The sequence below is a fragment of the Micropterus salmoides genome, unplaced genomic scaffold, assembly GCF_014851395.1.
Source record: "Micropterus salmoides isolate LMB-PRFRI ecotype aquatic unplaced genomic scaffold, ASM1485139v1 Ms_hic_scaffold_7, whole genome shotgun sequence".
Taxonomy (NCBI): domain Eukaryota; kingdom Metazoa; phylum Chordata; class Actinopteri; order Centrarchiformes; family Centrarchidae; genus Micropterus; species Micropterus salmoides.
This window is the reverse complement of record NW_024044459.1, coordinates 23,189,286-23,213,891: the sequence shown is the minus strand read 5'-3', so window position 1 is coordinate 23,213,891 and position 24,606 is coordinate 23,189,286. Positions and strand designations below refer to the sequence as shown.

Here is a 24,606-nt window from a genome sequence, read left to right as displayed (position 1 = left end):
CAGACATGCTTAGAAAATGAATAACTGGCAAGGCCACAACTTGAAGTAACTTCTCTCTGTCTCTCTTTGCATATATTGAAAACAAAACCTAAAAGGTAAAACATGATGCCGCTTTCTATCAAGAATATCTTAGCCTGAGTTGCCAAGTCTATATTTCATTAAAACTACCAATAAAATTAATATCCAGGACACCAATTGCATGTAGTTGCTCTAATAAAGTTTTGAGTAGTAACTGGATGTCTAGACAAAGAAGTGAAGCACACCCTGAAACTTAACAATGACACTTGCTCGTAGGCAAATATCTCTCCCCTCACTGATGGAATAGCACCTCAAAAGGAGGCATCATGAAAATTGGGGGTGTCGGGTTTGGAGGGCAGGAGGGATGAAATTGTCCCAAAGTGGTTCCAGATGGGTATCTTTCTCTACTCAGTCTGCTGTTTTTCTTCAGCCCCTCACTCATCACTCCATCATTTCTCTTTTTTCCCCTTCCTTTGAGTGAACCACAGGCCCGGTGATTACTTTAGTTAGGAATGAGCCAAACCAAACACAAGAAGACAGAGCTGTGGTCCACCAAATAAAGAACAGCTTCACAGTTCAAAGCTGAACTATGTGGGTTAAAGCATCCTCAGGGCTCAACCGGTTTATGTTTATGATGAGGGCTCTTCTTATCAACAATGCACTGTTTTTATGTCGTCATTTAAAATGTACATTGTAATATATAACAGAAATGATTAACCATCAAAAGGTAGCGAGAGGTTGGAGAAAATGACAGATGTGAACTATTCAAGCACGTTGCTCATATGTAAAAGGGTGCAGAGGGCAAAAAAAAAACAAAGAGAAAAGAAACTATAAAGGAGTGGCTGAGTTGTGTGACCTGTGTGAATTAGAGAGCAGCGAAACAAAATAGCCAAACCATGAGATCAGAAACTGGCTGGTAGTATGTTTTAACATCCACCCTGTGGGACACAGGCCTGAACTCAATTCTGCTGCCTATTAGTAAATCATTATTTAAATATGTTTTATACTTTCAACGTACGCTTATCTCAGTGCAGTGTTATGGCCAGCAGCTTTACTTTAGCCACAAAGTTTGTTATAGTAATTTTCTGATTACTGTGATCTCCCTTTGGGTCCTGGAGTCAGAGGGCTGTAACATTTCAAGTATTGTGTCTAAAGGTGCTGATGCCAACTCATTGTCACATCATTCAAAGTAAAGAAAAAGGGGAACACCGGGGGAGGAGTGGCTGAACTGTGCGCCCTGTGTGAATTATAGAGCGCTGGGACAGGATAACTCCATCATAAGATCAGGAGATGCTGCGTGTTTAAATGTCCACCCTGAGGGGGAGCAAGAGAGTAATGGAGCTGAAGATTAGGATAATGAGACTGTGCGGCTGCGTGATCTGGTTCTGAAAAGATAAGACCGATAACCACAGACGTGAATATAAATGCCCCCCTATGTGCATGCACAAACTAATGCTATCACACACAAGCACATTCTTCGGACTCCTACTCACTGTCTCCCAGTGTAAAGCAGTACATGCAAATTCATCTCTCATCTGTTACACACACACACACACACCTCAGGCCTTGCTGTGTATTGGCTATGCCCCTGTCAGTGTCTTCCTCATCAACAGCTACATCAACCCAGTAGGCAAATTTCCTGTCAGACTCTATGCCCTGAGCTAACAAGTGTATTTTAACTGCAACTGTACTATACACAGCCACAAAGTAAACCCCTGCGTCCCGAATTTCACCCATTCACATCTGGTCACCCTACACTAGCCACTCCAAAAGGTACAATGTGTAATTACTGGGCACATGCTCAAAACAAATAGGAGGCAGCTACCTCTGCAACACAATATGCAGGCGTCTAAGAGATGACGTCAGAGCTCTTCACATTCTTTTGATAATGTTAGTTCATTTTTTGAGTTCTGGCCAAATCATCCACAATGTACCTTCAAGAACAAATGGTTCTTTTTACAAACTTGCATACATGTTAAAGGATAGTACTATACTGTGCAGGTAACGTTTTAATTGAAAAATAATGGTCCAAGTCCTGATTCACCATATGAAGTGCTTACCCACCAAAATCATGTGGCTTGGCTAGATTATAGTAGCACTTCCATTCAGTGACTGAGAAGAAAGTGCACACTGTGCCACTGTATATTCCTTTATTCACTGATAATTACACAGTGTACTGACAGACAAGTAGGACAGTGTGAAAATGATCATATGGTGATGCAGTAGTTTTACTACATGGTCACAACTGTGAAAGGTATACTGCTAATTACTTGGAATGTCAATATTCAGTAAGTACATTTACAGTAAGTAAGGAACATGCTGTTGCAGGAAAAAACATTTTCAGTTATGTGTGAATGTATGTTTTATTATAACTAAGTAAATAACTGGATCTAATGACATTCAGCATTGTGTGTGTTGTGTAGTAAAAGAAATGTGTCTGAGCTTTGTGTGCGTGCATATGTCAGTGCACACTTGTTTGAACGTATCAAAAGCACTGGCAATAGATCACAATTTCCATCTAAAAAGCAAGGGGTCACATTTTTAACTCATCCCAGCTTCAAAGGACAACAGAGGAAGACCCGATGGGATCCATGTGTATGAAGACAAAGACCTCAGACACACATTCATGCATAGATGCTGACATGCACAATGCAGCCAGTAGAAGTAATGTCACATTAAACTGCCTAAACCTTTACAGCATGTTTCCAGAGACAGAGAAGACTACCATGTAGGGTTAGCATTCAAGTGGTCATATATAAATGAGGATATACTGTACATTTACTTGATTGACTTTGACACAGCTGAATGACCCTTTGATCAAGATAAAGTATACAAACACTGTGTATCTCACTGCACTGAGAGATTACGAGGAACAGTATCACCTTAGGGACAATGTGGGTGATTAATAAATCTGGGCATTTCTCACTAGACTTCTGCTTTTGCTGTCTGGCTGTCTGCCACACAGCAAAAGCAGTACTGATGGTGACCTAAGGTTTTGCTTAAAAGGTTGTTACTCTCTTTTTCTTACAAGTGTTTTAAACCTTGGCTTAAAGGACCTTAAGTGTTGAACTACATATTTTAGGCAGCAGTCCACCTTTATCATTAGCTGCCATGGTTCCTTTCTTGGGTTACCTACATTTCTTCGATTACCGAGGTTTCAAATCAATAAAACAATCTGAAAATGTACCTGCATAGTGTTTTTTGCCTAAAAAAACAAGTTGATTTATAAAATGCCTGAACACAACCAGAACGGGCTTAAAGCACTGAAGAGGGGAAATCACCAGAGGGAACATGCTGTTAACAGAAGTTCAGCACTTAGACAGAAAATGTCCTCTAGCAAATACAAGTTTTATTGCAAAGTAGCAGGTCTATATCTACATTTGGACAAGTTCAGCCACTTCTTTTGTAGCTGAATCATTTTAACAACGGGGTAAGAATTAGACCTACAGGAGATTACAGCAGTTTGGGTGAACCTCAAACCTGCAACACACATAATCAAGGTAAGAAATACATTTACCTGTGCCCCATTTCTTCAGGAGGACAGAGCCAGAGATTTGAGGCAGGCTGATAAATGTTCCGAAGTTTTTTTCCCCACACATTACTACATTTGAAAAACCTTTAAGGTAAACTTTAAAGAATTCTCAAGGCCTGCGGAAACCTTTATTGACACAGATTTATAGATAAATGCTGGAACATTTCTATAAATTACAGTGACACTGTAATTAAGAAAGAGAGTTATATCTTTCAGATGAAGGCCTTAGGCTCAAGGCTCTTGTCTCTTTTTGCTTGTTATCAGCTCGATCTCTAAGTTGAGGAAATTGGAATTTAGACAAGCATAACACTGGCAAATTGTCCTCGGGTTCACATGAATATTTTTTTCCCTCTCTTTATAATCTTTGCCCTGATGTCTTTCCTATGTTTGTATAATACATACATTTCCTACAATACGTTTACCTCCGCAGAAGTAATGTGGTGACTGTAATCACATTGAAGTGCTTAAGGCATTTACATTTTTCAAAGTAAGGATCCCCCCTATAAGTTGAGAAGCATGAGAGGTAGTGGGTCCTGGCATTACAGTATCAGATGAAAAATGTTAAGAACATGACACTTCAAATCGAAATGAGAAAATGTTTTGGCCCATTTAATAAGCTGCCACCACTGTTCATTGTTTTATCATTTCTTTCAAAAAAACCTGTTGTTACGTCCAATTTAACTCCCTCTATGGCAGCTACACATAAAAAACTACATTAAATAAGACTGAAGTACCCATATATGGAAATATAAATACAGATTTTGTATAAATTAAAGTAAATCAAAAAAATGTTTTTTTAATTTTGACATTGACATTAAATCAATCAGACTTCACATGATATCTGATATAGACTGAATATTGTTCCATGGAGACCATTGTGCATGTAAATGTGCCCTTTGAGCACGCCTATATTCTCTGTCAGTCTTTTCCTCCTTGCGTTCCACTGATCTTTTCTCCAGACAGACAGAAATTGAGTTTGTTTTTGGCAATTTTGCTATTCTTGGCACGTACATTAAGCTCCAGCAATGTGATCTGAATTTCCAGCAGTCAGTATCAGACACCTTGTCTCACATCACGAGATGTCTGAAACTGTTAAGTGTCTAAACTGCTCTCTCTCACTCTGTCTCTCTCTCACATTTACACACACACACACACAGACACACACACACACACACACACCAAGAAAAGAAAACGAGGGACGTTTTCTGTACAGCTGCGATGTGAAACTCAATTACACAGCCAATTGAGAATGTGGCTGTTTCTCAGATTTGCGTGATGTGTTCCTGACCTAAATAAGATTGCTGTTCCCAGTGAAGCCCCAACAACTACATACACTTACCAGGTTGACAAACAAAGAAAACAGTACACATATGCCGACACACAAACACACACCTGGATCTCTGCTTCTCTCATTCATATCTGCTGAGTGTTTTCCTGCATGGGTCCCTGGCGTTACTGCCCCCCAGACCCCTTTAGATGAGGTGAGGTAAGATTTGGAGCCATGGTATTCTCCGGCCATCTGGATATACATTTACATATGTGTGCTCATGTGCACACATACAGATATACTCTTGTCATAACCTACACTGACAAACACCTGGACCTGGTTACTAGACTCGGAGGGAGAGTACTGTGTGCATGCCTGTGTGCATGCCTGTGTGTGTGTGTGTGTGTGTGTGTGCGTGTGTGGGGGTGTGTGTGTGTGTGTGGGTGGGTGTGTAAGGGGGATCTATGGGGAATGCTGGGCTGTAGGTTATTCAGTGCTGGAGGCTGTATTGAGGTTCATTTTATTTTTTTCCCCTGCTTTCCAAGCCCTTGAAAAAGGGGGCTCACTTCACAGAGCCTCAAAAATTAAAGGCAGGTCATACTACATACTACTAGAATACGTATACCTTTTCCTCCAACAGAGAATCCAGAGAGAAGGGGTTTTCAATGTTTGAGGACAGTGAGTAAAGTGACTGTAAAACTGCTGTGAATATAGGATTACAGGAGGAGCCAGTGTTCTTGTTTTTACAGAATTCATTAAAAGTATCAAACAAATACATTTCATGTGCAAGTTTGGAACACATTCCAGGAAATAAACACAATCAGCTATGGGGGTAGGTGTGCCTGTGCTCCCACAACTATACTTGAGTAAAAATCCAGCAGTTATTATGATGTTTTACACCAATTATGTGTAATATCTACAAAAACTGGTCAGATGAAAAATTCACATTCTCTCATTCATTATGTGTGCCTGTTTTCTGAACATCAGTGTTGATGTATTTAGTTTTGGGTCTGCAGTTGCTGCTGCCATTTTGTCCAAGTATTAATATTATTATTACCATTCCTCCTATGCAGATAAATACAGACAAGAGTTTGTTACCCTGGTACCTAAACAGACACTTTTACACACAAAGACAGATTAGACATCTGTTACCCCCCACCCACCCACCCGAAAAAAAAGCTAACTAGCTATTCAAACACCCATCACTACAAATGATGCAATATCCACGCAGTGAACTAAGCCTCCAGCCAATAAACAAGTCAACCTGCACGTGCAGCAGACTGTCAACACCTAGCAAACAAATAGAGCAACGCCTGTCAAACTTTCCATGGTGATTGCAAGCAATTGCGAGTAAAAAAAACAGACATTGGAGACGCAATAGTATGCTAAAAACTGTTTTACCCGCAATCACTTCAACTTTACTCACCTTTGGATACTTTCTTGTTTTCTTATTTCGCAGAGGAAAAGTGGCAGCACTCAGTACTCCGAGTACAGATGTGAGTTAGTCTGTTTCCTGGAGAGAGTTGTAGCTTTTCTCCCACTCTCCCTTTACTACTCTCTCTCTCTCTCTCTTTCTCTCTCTCTCCCTACTCTCACACACACACACGCAACGGGGCACACATTGGTCTCTCACATGAAAACCTCTAAAATTCACTCAGCTGTATGAGGAGTTATTCATGCCATGCTGAAAGCTGCGCATTAGCTGGAGAAAAGCACTTGAGTGGAGTCATGCTCTAAATGGATCCCACAAGCCACTCTTCAAGTAGGTGTCTAATAAATAATAAACAACTAAAAATGCCTCTAAACTAATAATAATAAATTCACTAGTAACCTAGAAGTCAAAGCACAGGATGGGCAAAAATCCAGTGGGCCTTGTCTGCTGGTTAGAATCAGGGATGGAAATTAACACCGGCCTCCCACCTGAGGGGGCAACATTACATGTTCAATTCATGTTACTTGTGTTTGATTGGCTAGATTTGTAAAGGGGTGGGCGTTAAGAGAATGGACAAGAGTCGGAGGGAAAGAGGGGAGAGTGAGAGTGAAGCTGATTTCATATGGAGATCAAGCTGAAAGAATATCTGCATATATGTCGCATTCGCATCTTCATACTGAACTAAAGTAGCGTCCCGCTTTACCGGAACCAGCGGCGTGTAAATAGACTTACGTGTAACACAAAACCAGCACAACGACTGTGGCTTTTCACACAGATCGTCCGGTCTCTCACTCTCGTCCCTGTCACCTACTTTCCAAGCTCAGAGGCGGATAAAATCAGACCCCCCTTTCCTGTTATATACCTTTCATACAGTGCAGCGAACCGGCAGATTACCCCATGAAAACATTTACTGTTATGTCTTAAGTAGTTAATAATATCATCTACCAGCCACTTTGGCAGGTGAGCCAAAAAGTTAATTTCCACCCCTGGTTAGAATAGAAGGATTATTGTTTTTTAGTTAGCCTATCAAATACAGTACTACTTATCCCAGCAGGGAACCCAATTATTATTTAATACATTTTTTTGTGGTTGTCAAATGTATCTTTGGAAATACATTCCTGACTTTTCACTCTAATTTGATAGGAAAGTACACATTTATGGTGTGTCACATAACAACGAGTGTTATGTGAAACACCATATAAATGTTGAATATCCGAATCAGATGTGTAAACTATTGTCATGTTAAATACAGCGATACAACATGTGACAACTGGAGGGCGATCCAGCCTGATGCGTGCCTTAGCCCCATCCAGCTGCCCCCCATATCACACTGTCTTTGTCCGAACACATGCCTTAGCCCCATCCAGCTGCCCCTCATATCACATTGTCTTTGTCCAAACGGCTCACTTGACAACTGATTCTCCTCAAATGGAAAAACAGCAAACTCTTTTCTCAAAACACTACAAACATCAGTTAAGCACATCCGAGGAGTGGGTGTGTGACCTGGTGAAGAAGTGTAGCATTTTGATTGGTTGTGTTTTCAGAAATTAGAACAGGTTGCAGCTATCTAATGACTGTTTCAGTCTTACAGTATTGTACTGTAAAATATATATTTTACTGCAACATCTGTAGCTCTAAGCCATCCATTCACTGCACTGCATTGTATGAATGAGGTTGGTTGTCATGCTGTACTACAATATTTTGTGCATTTTTTACAGTAACTAAATTGCACACCCTCACACTGTTGAATTCTCTACAGAGTGGAAATGTTTACACACACACACCAATTTGTTCTTCATTCTAAAAAGGATACTTTTGGGTTATATATGTTTATGGTTTTTCGTTTCTTATATGCTACTGTGTACAACACCTTGCTGTTGTTAAAACAGTTATGTTTTGCCAAGTAAATATTTTCTGTTTCAACACTGCATTGGTGTTTACAGTGTTCTTTTCAGCACCTCTCAGCAGATTACTTTCACTCTAGAACAATGTATGGAAATGTACACATAAGCCTATGAAAGACAAAAGAGCTTTAGATTTAGAACAACAGTGTGTGCATTGTATATTGTATATTATAATTTAGTTATCCAACGAAGGTTAAAGTCAAGAGCAACTGGACTTGGCTTCATAGACATTATAATTTAGTATTATGAAAAATGTGTTCATGCTTCATTTTAGGATGTGTTTATGGCATTTTGAAAGCAGTGTTTCATTTTGAAGGACATATGAGGCGTTCTGCATTTTGTGTGAGCAGTTTTGGCAATTATTTGTAGAGTTTTGAAAAAAGGAGACAGTTTTGTGTGTGTAAGCAGTTATAAAAAACTGTACTAAAGAAAATCTCTTACAGGCAATGGAACTGGCCTGTGGTGAGATAGGTGTGGAGTGTTGTTGCTGTAAGGCTGCATCCAGCACACCAGAGGGTTTTCCTACTTGGCAAGGGACAAGGTTGCATGTGATTTGGCCGAACCCAGCACAAAGACGTGATGCTGAGGCAGAATGAATCTCTCAATGACTTTGATTTTGCGGCTGCACAACATTTTTAAGTGTAATAGGCTTTTCATTTAGAGTTTTTTTTGTTATTTGTGCTTACTATACTGTACTTTTAAGCAAGTGCTGAATATACAGATATTCAATACTTTATTACTTGCAGTACTTACAGTATACAGTACTTTTTAAAAATTGGAAAATGTGTTTCCTATATGCAAAAAAACATTTTCTGTAACTACATGCCTTGGACTCAATTTTTTGTGTCTAAAGAATGCTCTGTAGTGTTTTACATATTGACTGGCTGTGTATATGTTTTGAAAGCATTGTTTGATTTTGAGCACAGATCACACGGTTTTGAGGTGATTGTTTGATTTTGCCAGAAGAGTCAAGGGGTTTTGTGAATGTAGTTTAAAGACTGGGTTTTGTGTTTAAAGTTTTGAGAAAATGGTTTCCAGAAATGTGTCTTAGCAATTGTGAAAAACTGTAATGCATGCCACCCCTTTTTGTGAAAGATGTGCAAAAGGTGAGATAAAAAGAAATGTTTGACCCAAATAGCTACATTATGGTTTTCATAGGTTGTTACTGCCATGGGGTAACTCACATATTCATGTTCTCCTCTCTCACAGTATCCACTTCACCTCTCTGTTTCTTTCTATTGGTGTCTCCTTTGACCTTTCTCAGCACAGTGCAGCACAGTGTGTTGAAATCTGCATTTCACACTTATTATGCCCGACTCCTCTATACTAACAGATGGTTTCTCAAGCAATAATACAGGAAGTTTAGTATTACACTGACAGGAAGCAAACATAAGGAAACACAGGATATTTCTTTAAAAGCACACCATTTATTAGACAACTCAGATCAATTTTATTGTAGTTTTTTGTAGTGTAATTTTATTGTAGTGTACAATACATACATACATATATATATATATATATATATATATATATATTGTATGTATTGTAGTTTTGTTTGTATTAACCCAATTTTGTCCCAAAAAGTAAAAACAGCAGCTTTCTTTTATAATTATTATGTGAAATTAATGACTGAGTTTTGTTGGCATTTATTCCGGTGTTTGGAAAACAAAACAAAATATACCATATGTACACCTCAGCCATACTGAAAAGAAAATATCGTCAAATCAGCATGTTGGGACAATTAGGTTACAATTAGTGGACAATCAAGTGAGATTCTAAAAACACAGAAGAAACTACTCCCGATCCACTCCCTGCACCGAGTCCTGAAAAGCAAAAACCAGTTACCCAAACAGTTAAATACATATTGTCAGATAAGACATTTCTATCCTCTATAAACAAAATAAAATATTTTAGTATCCATGTTTGATCATATTTTCCTGCAGGAAAGCCAGAAAGAGCTGCTCACTTTAATGAAGCATATGGAGGACTGAATCGACCAGAAATGAATGCAATTATTATAATATAAATATGTATAATAATGAAACAAAATAAATAAAAATATAAATAAGATTCAGGAAACTATATGGCACTTAGTATAGAAAACATATTTCTGCCAGTACTATGCAATTGTCAAGATATGGCAGTCTATAATAGTAAGGAGAAATACATAAATATACTTTATATGGGATTTATATTATGCTTTGTATTTATTTGTATTTGTGTTTATATGTATTTATTTAATTTATATTCAGAGCCAATTCTGTCCTCCATAAAATCAAGACCATTTCTCTTTCTCGTTGTCTATCTTTCTCAAGTGCCTCACTGTTCTAAATTCATATTACTGAATGTGACCTTTTGTTTTGAAACTAGTAAGATTTTTGCCAATGTTACCAGTATTGCACAACAAATGGAAAATAAAACACGTAGAATTCATTTAAAAAATAAAGAAAAAAGTTCAGATATGTTTAAGCACAGATCAAAGGCAACAGCTTTCACCACCACCCCAGACATCCAGCTTACTTGTATTAAAACAACTTGCACAAGCATATTCTGGAAATGTGTTGATGCAGATTCTGATTTTTCAATTTCTGTCTATAATATGGTTTTGACACATATGTACAACACAGTTTAACACAGGAAATCGGATGGCTAATATTCTCTTTTTAAACTTCATTAAAACAACACAAAGACTAACAAAAATAATTCATATAGTATGAGTATGACTATAAATTTTCCCATATTTCTGGTACAGTCTAAGTGTTGAGGGATTTAAGAGGTTAGCCACTTTGTATAGTGACTTACAATGGCAAATGTTAAGATTAAAGTTTAAATTATAAATAAAGATTAGGATCACAAAATCATATGTAATATTAAATGCGAATTTGGTGATTTACTAATAGTAGTACACATACACTGCACCATTTGGCAGTAAAACTGTTCTACTTCGGGATGCAGGGGCAAATAAAATTAAAATTAAAATCCGTTATAACTGATGTGCTTCTTTCAGAGTATCTTTTGTTAAAAATTGGTAAAAACAGTGATCCTTTACTACAGTCTGTTTTAGTGCTTATAGCAGAAAGCAGGTGTCAAAAGAAAATAATGAATGTTTTATAGTGGATCCGGGACAAGAATAAGTGTATTTAACACATAGCAGTGTTTCTGTAATTCTGAACTGCAAGAGCCACTGCTATGTTTGTGTGAGTTGAATTGTGTGAGTTTTATTGTTGTGGGAACTAACTACAGTACTATGAAGAGGCATTCCCACCCCCCAAACAAGAGAGAATGTATGGCTAGAAAATTGTGAGGAAAGTACAATATTCATATCTTCAGTGTGTGAGCATGTTTCTTGCAAAGAGGTTTGTCTTTTTTGGAGAAGAAGGTCTGGCCTTCCAGAGTGGTGCAGCACACCTGAAGAAAAGCGCAAAAAGATACACACACACACACACACACACACAGAGAGAAAGGTTAGATACTTAAGTAAAGTTTTCCAGAATACTTTAAAACTCCTCATTGATATAATTCATTATCTCCTTAGAAATAGGTATATCTATTACATTTAATTAATTCTCTGAATCTGCTACTGACTGTGTAACAGTTACACTATTTTTAAAAAGAATGAATAAAACCTGTATCAGTGACTATTTCTGCAATATAACATACACTTAGACCAGAAATTGGCAATGATATATTCAGAAAAGATAACACATATGGGTTTAATTGGAGTTTGAATGTTTGTGTCTATGTAATCTGGGAGCTCATTTTTTCTCCTCAGAGCTGAAAGGCATGCGGGTCAGACGGATAGGAGTCCCTCAATTGATTAAACTGTGACAATGACTGTGATTGTGAAGCCTTCACTTACAGCACAAACAAAGCAGGTGTCATGCCAGGTGTAACCAAGGGCCTCCAGGAACTTGTCTCCAGCCTCAACGGGGAACTCACAGCCATGGCAGCCAGTCCCAAACAAACTGTAGAAGTCTTTTTGTAGACAAGGCAGCATGGCACGAAGTGAACAACCCATAGTTTACAATCACAATGGCAAGACCCAATCAAACTGTAGTAGTCTCCACAGAGATCACAATGGTCAGTGGTAGATAAACAGTGAGCCACAGAGAACAAAGTGCTTGTACTGCAAGGTTTAAATAAAACTCAAAGCCAGATTTTTTTCCCTTCATTGTTTAAACCTAAATAAAAGTCACTTCATAAAAGATAGCCACTTGTGTCTTTCCATTCACTGACTGTTGTGCCTTCTAGTCTGAGACATCATTCATCAACCCTACCAGCATGGTCAATGTGTCCAATCAGCACATTGTTCAGAGACATCATCACTCACCTTGTTCACAGTATGGTTCTCCATCTTCCAGGTGGAAGGTGTTGTTTTTGATTGGCCGCTGACAGCAAGCACACAGGAAGCAGTAGACATGCCACGTCTGTTTGAGGGCGTTTATCACCTCCTAAGTGCAAACAATGTGGTTAGTTGGTGGCATCACACAGTTCATTAGGAGCACTGGTCTCTGTGTGTGTTTCGGCCACAGTAACCGGAAAGTTAGATCCACTTTACCAGAAAGTGAAAGTGAAGAAGAAGTTGGGTCATTATTTATAACACTGCAGTACATGTAATTTGTCAGCTAAAATCAATGTATCTGTTTTACGTGTGTCAGTAAATCCATAGCTCTTTACATCCGTTTCTCATGTCACACTAAGTATTTTTTCTTGTGGGGCCACATGACCCAGCTTAAAATAGACAAACTGCTTTTTTTCCCACCCTTAAACTGTGAGAACAAGACAGGACAGGGAATCAACGGAAAAGTTTGGTGGGCCGGAGTAAGATGAAGGATTAGAGGAGAAGGAGTGAGAAAACCGGTTAATAAGAAGCGGTAAGCTGGTTGAAGATGTGTGAGAAATAAAGGGTTGAAAGGGATTGAGGCTAAAGAGGTTAGAACACGTGAGGGATGAATGTCAGAGCTGTTACGAGAGCAGAGATCTCAACTTTCTGACACTCTGGGTTCATGCTACACCTGCAGCCTCCAGGCCTCTAAGCCTAATTCTCTTAACACCTGAACATATACAGCATTCCTGAATATTAATGGTGGTCACTCATTAGCTTTCCCACATTGGGCCTCTATACATTTATCCTGTGTAGTTGGGACTACAGTTTGGCTGAAATGCAGCAATCTTTTGAGAAGTGACCCTTTGATTATGTCTACACCAGTACATTTTATGTCACTATATTATTTGGTCTCAATTTGATAACAGTATCTCTTTACTAAGAAAATAAACAAGTGCAAGAATGGAGAGTGGCCACGATAATTTGAGTTTACTTGACATTTATCCAGTCCTGGCAGCTTTAGAATTTAACTGTATCCATAGTGCTACTGCATAAGCTATGTACGTTGAGAAATAATGTTTTGGTTAAGGCTTGTGTGCAGAAACATCAGTTAAATTTTAAGTTTAAATGTTGGGTCAACCTCTAGTTTAACTCTCAATGAGAAGAAGGATGTTCAATTACAATCATCAAGAGCCAGAAAAACAGAAGAACATAAAAACATAAAGCAAATAAACTCAGATTGGTCTGACAGGTTTGCAGTTCAGTTTTGGGCTCCAAACAACAGGTGGTGGAGTTTTAAATCAACAGCCACACACAATGTCAAGGTCAGCTGCACAGTAAGTGAAAGGTACCGACTTAAAATCTTCAGACAAATGGCAAACATTGATGCTTTAGTCTGCTTTAGTTTGTTCATCTTTAGTCTTTTGCACTGCAGAAAATGCTCAAAATTAATGAATCTCTACTGTAGCAGTAGGCCTACATTCTGCTGAATAACCATCAGACAAGAGCAGCCAAACAACAATTTGCTAAGTGCAGTGCTACTGGGCCTTCACCTCAGCACACACAGACACTACTGCTCCATTTTACTTCACACCAACTCACCCCCAATATCTTTGCCTGACAGCGACTGCATGTTGGAGCGAAGAACTCTTCGTAGCAGTGTTCACAGTAGACAGATCCCTGTTCTTCCACAAAGCCTGTATCTGCCAGTGATGAACGGCAGTGGACACAGTTAAATTCCTCTTTGTGCCATGATTTCCCCATTGCTACCAAAAATGGCCCCCTGAAAAAAAGAGAAGCAGAGATAATATGATGGTTGGAAATCAACTTTTGATTTTACCCGAAGTAACAAAATACGTCATTTGCAAACATGAACCCAGCAAAGTATTTCTGCAAAGTACCACACAGATCTGCAGTACTGCTGATACGACAAACAGCTTCTGAAAGGCAAATACACAATCCACAAATGAATAAATGAATGATTGACAATTTGAGTAACTTCTACAAGTTGTCTCTTGGTAACTGAATACTGTGATTTACCTCTGATTTCATCTAGTTCATTCTAATATGATATTTATACAGTGTACAGTACATTGGTCATAATGTTTCACAGTTAAGACTAATAATAAAGAAAGTTTATGGACAATGTTTGTGGATGATTGTATGTGGGGGCAATCCAAAAAATTACATTTCCAGTTGACCTAATTCTATACAGAGACAAATTAACCTTCAATTAGTGCATACTTTAAGTAGTTTTGATATTGTAGCATAAATAGCCAATTTAAATGAATGATGATATCATTAGGCAATATGAATACATTTACAGTTATATTATAATGCAAATCGCAGAGTCAAACAGGATGATGTCAACATTATTAACTGTAATTTATATAGGATTTTCTATCTCAAAATTGCTTAAAAATTATAATATACAATCCATTAGTGAAAAACTTAGCAGCAGACAAACAGCAGACAAATTGCTCATGTCTCCTACGACAGGTCTGGACCACTTGTAAATTGAGAAAATTCTATATAAGTTTGTGTAAATCACTCGTACAAGCCACTTAAGAACAAATCTGTTGGTACAGGTGGTTGTTGCATGAGGCCCAAAGCTCGTTCTTTACGAATGCAAATAATTAATAGATTATCAAATTTCTATCTTTCCATATTCCAGGTCACTCAGTGTTGCTTTAGAAATAAGAAACACAGCTAAAAAAGCCTATGTGTCACTAAAGGAGTTACAGCGACCATCACCTCTGCATCCACTCAGACAGCACCCTGGCACTGTCCCCTCTGATGATTAGGTAAAGTGGGAAAACAACGGAGACTAATTTACTCCACACAATAGCTGTGCTTATCTGAGCTTATTCTGATAGTGTTCTGAGCTTGGCAGACATTAGCATGTGAGCTACCCTATCCTTAGCGACATGTAATGTAAGGTGACACATTTTGGGAGATAACACTCGGGTTAGGGCCAGTCAGCTACCTGGAAAAAGAGATGTAGACAGGAAAAAGGAAGAGGTAGAGAGCCCATAGGGATGTGCCCTTATATGCAACTCTGGCTGGACTTACAAAATGGTAATACAGTGACAAACGCTGTGTTTAAATGTTTTTAGTACAAATGTGTTACCCTTATCTACACTACAGTCAGATCTTTGTAGCTCTACAGTTTTATACACAGATTATTTACTCGAGGTGGTTTCATGTTAATTATTTTAAGTGCCTAACTGGGACTGAATAATTAAGACATGGACATATTTTCCTTTCCCATCTTACTTCGCTTGAGTACAAATGGATGTGCAGCCACGTCCGCCTGCATGCATGTCCACTGTTTTCTTTCACAATTTTAACTCTAAATGGGCCCAACAGCCACTTTGCTTTCTGATGACAGAGCTCATAGATTCTTCATTGATAATATATCCCTACTGCAGATTGCTACCAGGAATTATATTTGCAATGTACATTGATCATTATATACAATTCTCTGTTATTTGGGTAGCCTGGTTAATAAAAAGTATATATATAGTATATGCCCCTCACCTGATGACCATGTTACAGTGGGCACACATGGGCGTACGAGTCCCAGCAGGGATGTGTTCTGCCATCTGCACCAGGGTGTCCTCATCTTTAGGGTGGGGCTGAGGTACAGGTCGGGCTGGGACAGGACCCCTTGGGACACTGGCACTTCCATTACCCCTCATACCAAAAGATGGGGTGATCAATCCAGTCCGTGAACCGTGGCCTGTTGGAGATAAAGAAAGGAAGATAAAAGGAAGTATTGATTAAGAAATAGAGAGACAGATTTGGTAAAAGGAAAGAGGAACAAATGGAAAACAAAAAAGTGAGCACATATGGCATGACAAAGGATGTGCGTGCATGTGTTGTCTGAGTTTTTCTTCCCAGGTGTGTAAGTTATTTGACCTCTACCCTCTTCGTCTATACACCCAGCAGGTGTCATGGCGGTGCACGCAGGTGGCCGACTAATGTTGTCATAGCCTTGGATTCACCACATCAATCTGCACAGAATCTTTCACTCCACGTTCGACACATTCCTATGGCACATGTGCACATGTGTGCATGCATACACATGACAGAATACGCACACACACACACACACATACACACACAGACCACCAAGACATTTCCTCTGCTAAAACCCAGACACCTGGCTAAACATGTAGCTTGGCCTTTGATCTCCACCCTGTGGATGGAGATGTTTTTGTATGTATGTGCACGGTGAGGCAAGGGCAACTTTTGGAGCTTGGCTTTACCATAACATGTCATGTTTAAGTGTGTCTGTTTGGGCGAGGAATAGGGCTGGGTTTACATTTACAGTTTTTTCTGTCTGTATAATACTGTTAAAACCAGTAATATGTCAAAAAACAAACACAACAGATCATCAAAAGACATTTTTTTCACCACTGTAAGTACATCTGACATTGACAAAGAGTGAGTACAAAAAAAACATGCAGAAAGATTTGTTTCAGTACATTTTGCTATCACTATGATCATTTCCTTACAGTTTTTTCTGATTGCTTTATCAATATTTTCTTAAACTATTGGCTATTATTGAAAAGCTCTACACACTAACCACAAAACCTCACACCAAAAAAACAAAAAAACTACACATCTCTTGCAAAAGCAAACAGTTCTTGCAAAACTCTAGAAAGTCTTTTACAGTTTTTTTCTGAATGCTTACACTTAGAGTCATTCTTGAAGAGCTTTTTCTGCAACCATTAACACGTGTAGCCAAATAATTTAGTGTGCCAAACTGAATGTACGTTCTCTGCTTTACACTTACTTTGTAATTTTATAAAACAATTTTTGCAAAACTTTAAGTAACAGAATTACAGAATTAGATATACACAACGACACATGTGAAAACACTTTTTGATTTTTAGTTCACATACCAATCAGAGCTTGGGCACTACATGTAAATAGGCCACAGGTAAACATTTGGTTTGGCCTACAGTGGAGGCTTTAGAGGTGTGAGAATTAGAGGAGGAAGAGGACGGCATGGACAAGGAGGTGAAGAAAGAAGAGGAGGATGAGGAAGAGCACATGTCACATGTCAGAAATGAAGACATCATGCCAAAACCTTAAATAATATATAAAGCCTGTAGCAGAAGAAGTTCTGCCACAATAGCAGCTCAAAATCTATATTGAAACAGCTGATGAGCATTTCTGAATGAACATATCATTGAGACATTGAGAAATAGCTGATTTATTTTAATTTGGGCAAAATAGATCAACCACAGCTAATTCCAATCTCAACCAGAGACATAGGCAGGTGTCGAAGTTCTTTCAATTACATACACAATGCAGTAAAAAGGGGACACACGGAGGAGCAGAGGAATAGTTGGGCCAGGGAGAGGAAGAGGGCCATGGAGAGGAGTAGCTGAACCAGGGTAAGTGTTTCTATCCAGGTACATAGCGAGAGATGACATTAGATGTGATATGCATGAGAACATGTAGCAAAATTCTGAAGATCATATGGATTAGAACAGGACAGTGCTTTTTTGTTTCTTTCCCTTCTGTGCATTTTCTTGTTTCAATGTAATTGTGAATTTACATTTCCATTTGCTCACGCTTTCACATTTGAGGAACAACAAACAAGCATCAATTAAGCATCAATACAGTAAGAGGTACAAGTGACAATAAATATTATATAATATATCTAATTCTGTAATTCTGTTACTTACATTTTTTCCTACTGTACATTCTATAAAGTAAAGATGACTCATTCACTTTTACATAGTTTGTTACCAAAAATGCACACAGTGAAGCCAGAAATGTAGGGTGGTTTACAGTAAAAGAAAACTGAATTACAATATGCAATGGATTTCACATTGTCTACTGTATGCAGTAGAACTGTAACATGAAAAGTAATGCAGTTTTTGTAATGCCATCAACTGCTTGTGTTTAGAAAGGCCTTGTTCTATGATTGACTGATCTGCCTCTTGGAAAGAAAATGCGCTAGTGTTTTGACAGAATGATTTGATTTCGAGTCAGGTTTGCTGTGTTTTGATAGAGTTAGTGTATGTAGATAATTTTTTTTTTTTGCATTTTGAAATGTAGAGTAAGAACAAAATGTGGTTTTGAGCAGAAAATGTACTATTTGGCTAATTGTGTGAGATATGTGTTGCTGTGTTAAGACTTTCAATAAAGTATCTTAAGTTTAGGTAATCTCTCTAATATCATCTCTGGCTATGCACCTGGATAGAAACACTTACTGGTTCAGCTACTCCTCTCGCTGGCCCCCTTCTTCTCCCTGGCCCAACTATTCTTCTCCCTTTTTCGGACATTATACTTTCTTTCTCTCCTCTTCTGTGTGCTGTATCCACATTGGACAAACTCAACGCAACTCAACTTGAAATTGGAATTAGCTGTGGTTGATCTATTTTACCTAAATTCCAAAAAAATCAGCCATTTCTCAATCATATGTTTATTCAGAAATGCAGCTGTTTCAATATAGATTTTGAGCCACTGTAGCAGAAGTCGATGCTTTGTACATTATTTAAGGCTTTGTAAATTATTTAAGGTTTTGAAAATAATGTCTTCATTTCTGACATGTTTTGTGCTAGCATTTGTAAATAACATCCATAGTTTTGGTATTGGACTTGCTTGTACGTAAAGAAAAACTTAGCATTTTAGAAATGGGTAAATTGACTGCATATTCTGTGGTTCCTTAATTTCTTAAATGTAAGGAAAAGACAGTTTTAGGTCAAATCACCCAGTTTGATGTTTCAAACCATTAGCAAAGCTGCCATTAATCACACCAGTATGCACTTCATAGGGTTGTATGTTGAAGGTGAAGCTGCTTTAGGAATGAAGGGGAGCAGGAATGTGAAGGATACGGTCGACAGCATTAGTGTGTGTGTGTGTGTGTGTGTGTGTGTGTGGGTGTGTGTGTTTGTGTGTGTCTGTGTGTGTGTGTTTTCACAATTTAACACTATGCCAATTTGTTTTACAATGGGCATTTGCATCCAGGCAGTGGCTGAAGGCCTGGGTTCCTTAACTACAGCTCGGGATTCAAAATGGGTCACTGCTGCTAGGGCACTATACAGCTGGTAGTATATTTTCATGAGTCTGGGTCCCCAGGTAAGTGACTACATTTACGATTTGTGTTGAGTGGCTGTTACATCAGGGATAGAATTGGGAGGAGAGGAGGCGACTTGTGCTCACTGAATAAGTTGAAGAATAAGCTAGCTATTTCATGAATAAAAATTCACATATAAACAGAGCAGATATATATTCTTTTTTTTGGTATATAAGATAAACAGAATAATACCCATAAGACAGTTAATCTCAGAATGAATGGGCCGAGTGCAGATGGAGTACGGGCGTTATACTGCAGCTCTGTGGCTTGCCTTTAAAACTTTATCCATAACTCCTGACAGGTCCCTTCAGTAAATATTATCTTTCGAGCAGAGTAGAACTACTGCACGTGTGAATGAGCAAGGCGCCACAGGCAAAGCTTAATGGGCTTCCACAGAGGAAAAAGACGAGAAAAGAAACAGAAAGTCTGCAATGACCTATTTCACAACATGTGTCACGCTTAAACCATGGAAAATAAGCCTCTATCCCCTTGCCAACATTCAATCCAACAGCAGTAAATCAGATTTACATGTTTTAACTGTAGGGGGGGACATATTAATCAATCAAAATACATAAAAAAAGATTTAGTTCAATTCAATACAATTTCTAAATTTTGGCACCTATTTAACGGACACTACATTTTGAATATGCATGCATTAGCTGTGACACATGAAAACAGTTCGAGCACGTTAGCCTGATTATATTCCTCTTGTTACTTTGGTGAAAAAATACTGCAACATGCCTGTAGCAAAAGCAACTCACACACAGGCATACAGATATCCTTTTGTTGGAATTGGCAGCAGATTTAGGCAGTAATGTACTATTCCACAGATTTTATGCAGCATTTGGCTGGGTAAACAAAAATGTATTTTAGTCCCTGAAACCCATGTATTATGTACATATACTGTATTCTTTAATGTGTGTTCACAAAGGAGCAAATGTTATTTCAGTCAGTTAATAGGAGACATGCCAATTGTGGCTTGGTCCCACGTCCATAAATTATATTTTATACAGGGTGGAAAAATTACAGCTGGCAATAACTAGTGCTCATTGTGAATGTGTGAAAAAGTAAATGAAAAATCATTTTGGTGTGCTGTTATCACAAGTGGACAGGAGAGAACACACACACACACACACACACACACACACACACACACACACACACACACACAGTTTTTTACCCTGGTTTGCAGCAGGCCCTTTGATCATCGTCTTGACAACTGCAGACTCATGGCTGTTGAGTTCTGGCTCCTCTCCCTCCTCACTGTGCGGAGAGACACAATGGAAACACAAATCATATGTAAATCAATTAATATGTTTTGTAATGTTTTATAATGTTGAATGAACTCAATTAGCATTGCTTAAATTGCAAAATACATAGTTACTATTTGCTTCCCATTCATTCAGAGTGATGGGTCACACAGCAAGAGATTCTGGGTGATTCTGTTTCTGTGTGTACTGTATACCTATGTGTATTAGATTCTAGGTTATTTATTAAGATGTCATCCCCAGCAAAATACATTTAAGAGCCCACTGTACTCATAGCTCACAACAGGGAAAAAAAACCACTAGCACAGTCTAAGTTTTCAAGTTCCTGTCAAGAGAGTAAGACAGATTCCAGATCACCTACCTGCTGACAGAGCAGAGACAAATATGGTACCAACCAAAACACAGCACACATCTACAGCCAAAACAGTACAGTACTCAATGTCACGGTGCACGTCCTACTTGTGAGTACAGTGCGCACAAAAATGGTGCCCATGTGCCACTTTCACAGCAGAACAGAGTCCAGGGCACCAGCCTGATGATGGATAGGAGACCAGTAGGTCTGCACAGCTAACTAATGATATAGCACACCCATTCAAAACCAATGCCAGAATTTCAATTCAAATGATGTAACAGAGAGTAATTTACTCCAGTGGAGTGAAATATAGCATGGTGTAATGAACAAAAGTGCCCATTCCAGATGTACTGCAGACAGATGCCAGGCTACCAGTACTAATGATGGAGGGGAGACTAAGTGCTTATGGTACAGTACACAGTTTGACCATGTTCGTTTCACGTTATACAACTATTGTATTTCCAGGTAAACATGTTGTCATCTCCCTTTAAATTTCTAATGTCCCCGCTGAATGCACAACGTATGGTTCTGACCACTTCATTTAGGTTGTGAAGAGACAAACTGAATGGGTCCCCATGGTGGCATTGGCAGTCAATTTTAATTGGCCCCAAGAAATAAAACTATATTTCACATTTGGGTCAAAGGCTGAGTAATTTTAAGAGACTCTGCAGTAAAAGTTTGTGGTGATCACATAAAACGATGCCCGAACATTAATTCAAGTGACGAAATAGAGAATATGACTTCACAGGACCAGGGGTATTTCTCAGCTCTCTACACAAAATGCACGAGCTGAGCCCAGTGTAGTACTCTGATAGGTGTTCAGTTCATTTCCAGTTAACAGCGCTGTGGGACAGGGTGACACATTTTGTCTCTAAAGAAATATAAACATACATACAAACACGTAATATCCGTGTCACTGTTTTGAATACTGAGGCAACGAATTTTTTCGGAGGGCGATATATTCTTTTTGAGGTCACACATTCTCTCTCAGGTCAAAACATTCTCTTGCAGGACAAAACATGTGTTTCTGAGAAAAATACTCCCTCGTGATGCACACTTTTCCCTACTTGTTAAGGACTTTTTTTTATAGCGCAATGCTCTTATCAGGAAAAACATTGTGGCGGGTTTACTGTACATGTAGGGCAACATCTTTTTTCTTTCTCTGCGAAATATGTTTCTGGGAGATTTTTTACACTTCTCCATTAAGCCAACTTTAGTTATTTCATTTGGGTTTGTATTGATTGATTGTCTATTAATTATAACTGGCCATTAAACATCTGAAATCATGAACACGAAGAGCCATTATTACTGTCATCACTCAGATAATACATAAAAAACACAAACACATTTGGCAATACATATGTTAAGAAAGGTTTTGTGGTTTTCATTGGAATGAAGATATTTTGACAGAATCCAAATTGTTTTTGCAGCTTTGGTTTGAAAGCTTTAAAACTAATTTTCTGGTTAGCTTCCTGTCTTACAGAAAGATTCCAGAGCTTTTCCAGCTATCTTGGAGGAAGGGAGCACAGTGCCTCTGCTTTTCAATCAAATGTGGCCCCGGGGCCTCAAACCTGCCACTACCTTTTAAAATGATGCAAAATGAATAACCTCTCTATGGGTATGTGTGTATGTGTGTGTGTGTGTGTGTGTGTGTGTGTGTGTGTGTGCGCGCATGTCTTTTCAGTATGTGCACCAGCTGAGGAGCTTGGGTGGGCCGACACTCTGTCCCTAGACGTATTACACCCATAATGCATAGTTGTAGCCAGTGCCAACTTCACTGCTGTCTTCCCCTTGCGCCAGGCTGTTAAGGGACTCATGGGAGACAAGTGTTATGGCAACTGCAGTCATAGTTACATTGAGTTGTGCCTGGATATTTTGTGTGAGTGAAAAATAGTGAAAGTGAAGAACTGAGAGAGAGAGATAGAGTCAGACTAAGAGAGACTACGAGAGGTGAATTGACAGGCAGAGATAGACCGAAAGAAAGATAGAGGAAGAATGTCGAACTTGTGTTGTGTTGGAGTCACCTCAGTAGATGCTCTGTGCACCTCTGCCATGATATTTCTTGTGCACACACTTAATTTCAACACTTGTGACATCCGCAACATCAAATGGTCCCAACAGAACAGGGGGGTTTACCTTGGTAAACATGGTTTACCACCCAGGAATAGCTCTAAAATTTCTAAAAATTTTCTGAATGAATGTAACTGTGTACTAGTAATTGTAGGACATGTGGTCAAATGTACAACACACAAGAAGAAGGGAGGAGTCTTTAAATTTACCTAAATACATAGACAGCATTGATGGGAGATGAAAAGAGAGGGTCACCCTCTTCTGTGGCAGACTGATGCCAAGACACCCTTTGGTGTGAGAAGAAAAAATATCACATAAATAAGGAATAAGGCTTAGAGACCAATACATAAACACAAAGTGACAGAGATAGGTAGATGGGTGTCAAAAAAGGCATTCCCACCCTTGCCACATTTACATGTAACACTTAGTAGTTGTTATTGTCAAATACAAGGAAGATGACACTCAACGTGAATCTCCATTGAATGGATAAATGGTTAGAAAAGCCATCTGATTAATATACACACTGTTCTACAATAAGTGCAATGACAAGGATTGTGATAAATGCACCCAGCGGACTGCTGTGTTAGCATTGATTCCAGCTAATCAGCCTTTAGCCGATACAGTCCTAATCTAAGTACTCTCTATAGGAAAGAGACTGTCAGACTGCAGAGCATCTCTCTTCATTCTCATTATCTGCTTATCGGTTTGTACCCCATGTGTCTGACAGCAGGAGCCAGTGGATATGACGCACACTAACTTCTTACATCTAGGCAGAGACAAAACTGAACAAGTGCAGACAGCAGGGCAACAGTGCCAGCTAGCTGAAATTCCATTGCCATTTTTGTATTTAAAGTTTCTTTGAGTACCTTGAAAAGTGCTCTATAAATAAAATGTATTGTTCTTCCTCTTCCTCTTATTATTATTATTATTATTATTATTATTATGCATTAGACCCTATTTACATGTTTACTATGGTGTACAGTTTTGTAATGTATTTAATGTACTTTAATTTGCTCCAATATAACTGCATGTAAGTGAAATGAGTATCCAAAAATTATAATGTTATCAATCAGGTGGGATTAACTTCACAAGTCACAGCTGATTTTCCAGCTCTCTTTGTGAATGCTTCGTCCCCCCACCACTATGAGCAGTTAAATGCTATAAGTGATTAATTCTCAGTGTTTTCAGTTTGGGCCCTCTTAAAAATACCTACTAGAAATCCATTATGGCCAACCGTGGACAAAAGTAGGAGGTTTTTTGATAGCGGACTTTAGACAATAGGAAAAGAGAAAGGAGAGATGACATGCAAAGTCCCTCGTCAAACTGTGGTCTGTGTGATT

The 24,606-nt window shown here is 38.6% G+C and overlaps 1 protein-coding gene across 5 annotated transcripts in view; it reads right to left on the bottom strand.

The window, feature by feature from the left end:
• Positions 1 to 11,365: 11,365 nt before the first annotated feature.
• Positions 11,366 to 24,606, bottom strand: part of pdlim5a (PDZ and LIM domain 5a) — a 71,682-nt gene continuing 58,441 nt past the window's right edge. For all 5 annotated transcript variants that reach the window (XM_038704163.1, XM_038704164.1, XM_038704166.1 and 2 more), the window contains 6 exons: positions 20,757 to 20,839; positions 16,018 to 16,219; positions 14,080 to 14,260; positions 12,484 to 12,604; positions 12,013 to 12,128; positions 11,366 to 11,561 (listed from right to left, as the gene is read on the bottom strand). In XM_038704163.1, the coding sequence (XP_038560091.1) occupies positions 11,472 to 11,561; positions 12,013 to 12,128; positions 12,484 to 12,604; positions 14,080 to 14,260; positions 16,018 to 16,219; positions 20,757 to 20,839 (793 nt within the window). In that variant the 3' untranslated portion in view covers positions 11,366 to 11,471. The remainder of the gene's footprint in view (positions 11,562 to 12,012; positions 12,129 to 12,483; positions 12,605 to 14,079; positions 14,261 to 16,017; positions 16,220 to 20,756; positions 20,840 to 24,606) is intronic.